This window comes from Egretta garzetta, unplaced genomic scaffold, assembly GCF_000687185.1.
Source record: "Egretta garzetta isolate BGI_Z169 unplaced genomic scaffold, ASM68718v1 scaffold7, whole genome shotgun sequence".
NCBI classification, from domain to species: Eukaryota; Metazoa; Chordata; class Aves; order Pelecaniformes; family Ardeidae; genus Egretta; species Egretta garzetta.
This window is the reverse complement of record NW_009260350.1, coordinates 1,301,593-1,303,037: the sequence shown is the minus strand read 5'-3', so window position 1 is coordinate 1,303,037 and position 1,445 is coordinate 1,301,593. Positions and strand designations below refer to the sequence as shown.

The following is a 1,445-nucleotide window of genomic DNA, read 5'->3' as shown; positions in this document are numbered from 1 at the left end:
AGACAGCCAGGCATTGTGATGAACACTTTTATTTACAAATATAATTAAAAGCTCTGACAGTTATTCATGCTCTTCCTTGGAACCTGAAAAATGTTTCTGTTGTTTTGTTGGGTTTTTGGGGTTTTTTTTGGGTTTTTCTGTTTTTTTTAAAGTGCATGCAAAAGAAGTAAAGCCTTTTTTTTTAATCTTTTTATTGTAAGAAAATACACAGTTTGAAAGTGTGAATAATGCAATATTTATGACCAAGATAATGGGGTTGGGGTGGACTTGGGGGAGGAACAAAAAAAAAAAAATGGCGGGGAGCAGGGGGGGGGAAAGAAGTAAAAAAATTTTTGATCAGAGAAACAGTTAAAATACAATATGAAAATAAGTAAAAGCTCTCCTTAAATTCCTTCTATACACAAAATACATGATTTGACAAAGCCCAATTTGTGCTACTGGGATCCTGTGGGCTCGTTTAAGTGTATTCACATTCTCTGCGACAGCAGAAAATGATTATGATACAATCAAGAATATGCCGAGGACCGCGGTCTCATCTCCGCCTCGCCTGGCATGGTTCTTCTAAAAATCACCAGATCTTCGCCCCGACCCTCCCCACCCCCAAAAAAGTAATAATATGTCACCACTGATATGTACATCACGATTAAGTTTTTTTTTTTCTGTAAAATGTATCAAATTCTTCAATCTTTAATAAAATTTTTTATTATTTAATTATTCCTGATGAATAAATACCAAAAAAATAAAAATAAAATAAAATTATGCAGCAGCTAGTTAAGGTAAGGCTGCGGATTTAGTCTCTCTCCCCCTGGGTTTGTAGATCTCTTGATTATTATTTTTTTTTGCTTGTACTTTTCATTGATTGGTGGTAAAATGAGTGATTGCTCAAAAGCAACATACATCCACTTTTTTTCTTTTTTTTTTTTTTTTTTTTTTTCTCCATTAAAATTGTCTCCAAAAGTTTTCACTGAAACATTTTTAATCATTGCACAGAGACATCAATACTGTGACATACTATGGAAAAGACCGCCAGGAGCTGTCCTGCACCGGGACGTGACGCAGGGGGAAAGGGGGCCCCTGATGGAGTAAGAATATACAGGCACTAGTCCGACACGATGTCAGTAAGAGAGACAGAAAGAGAGAGAGCACGCCCGTTAACATGGGGAATGTTGGTTTTGCAAGTTTTATCATTATTTTGTTTGCTTTTTGTCTTTTGTTTTTAAATGGCAAAGAAATTTAATCTCATCTATAGTCCTCCTTGGGATACTCTAACGTGACCAAATTCCCAAAGCCCATTCGCAAGCTCTCCATGTCAAACGTTTCAATCTCTCGCTCCTGCCTTTCCAACAGAAACTTTATCCGCTCGCTGCGTTCCTTCTGGAGGGCGGCCAGCTCCTCTTCGATCTGAAAGAAGCAGAGTCAGCAGCCCCTTAGCAGAGCGTGACCGC

General features: G+C 37.9%; 1 protein-coding gene across 2 annotated transcripts in view; it reads right to left on the bottom strand.

The window, feature by feature from the left end:
- Positions 1–311: 311 nt before the first annotated feature.
- The window catches only part of TAOK3 (TAO kinase 3), a 93,426-nt gene continuing 92,292 nt past the window's right edge, over positions 312–1,445 (bottom strand). For both annotated transcript variants that reach the window (XM_009642843.2, XM_035898414.1), the window contains exon 21: positions 312–1,401. In XM_009642843.2, the coding sequence (XP_009641138.1) occupies positions 1,240–1,401 (162 nt within the window). In that variant the 3' untranslated portion in view covers positions 312–1,239. The remainder of the gene's footprint in view (positions 1,402–1,445) is intronic.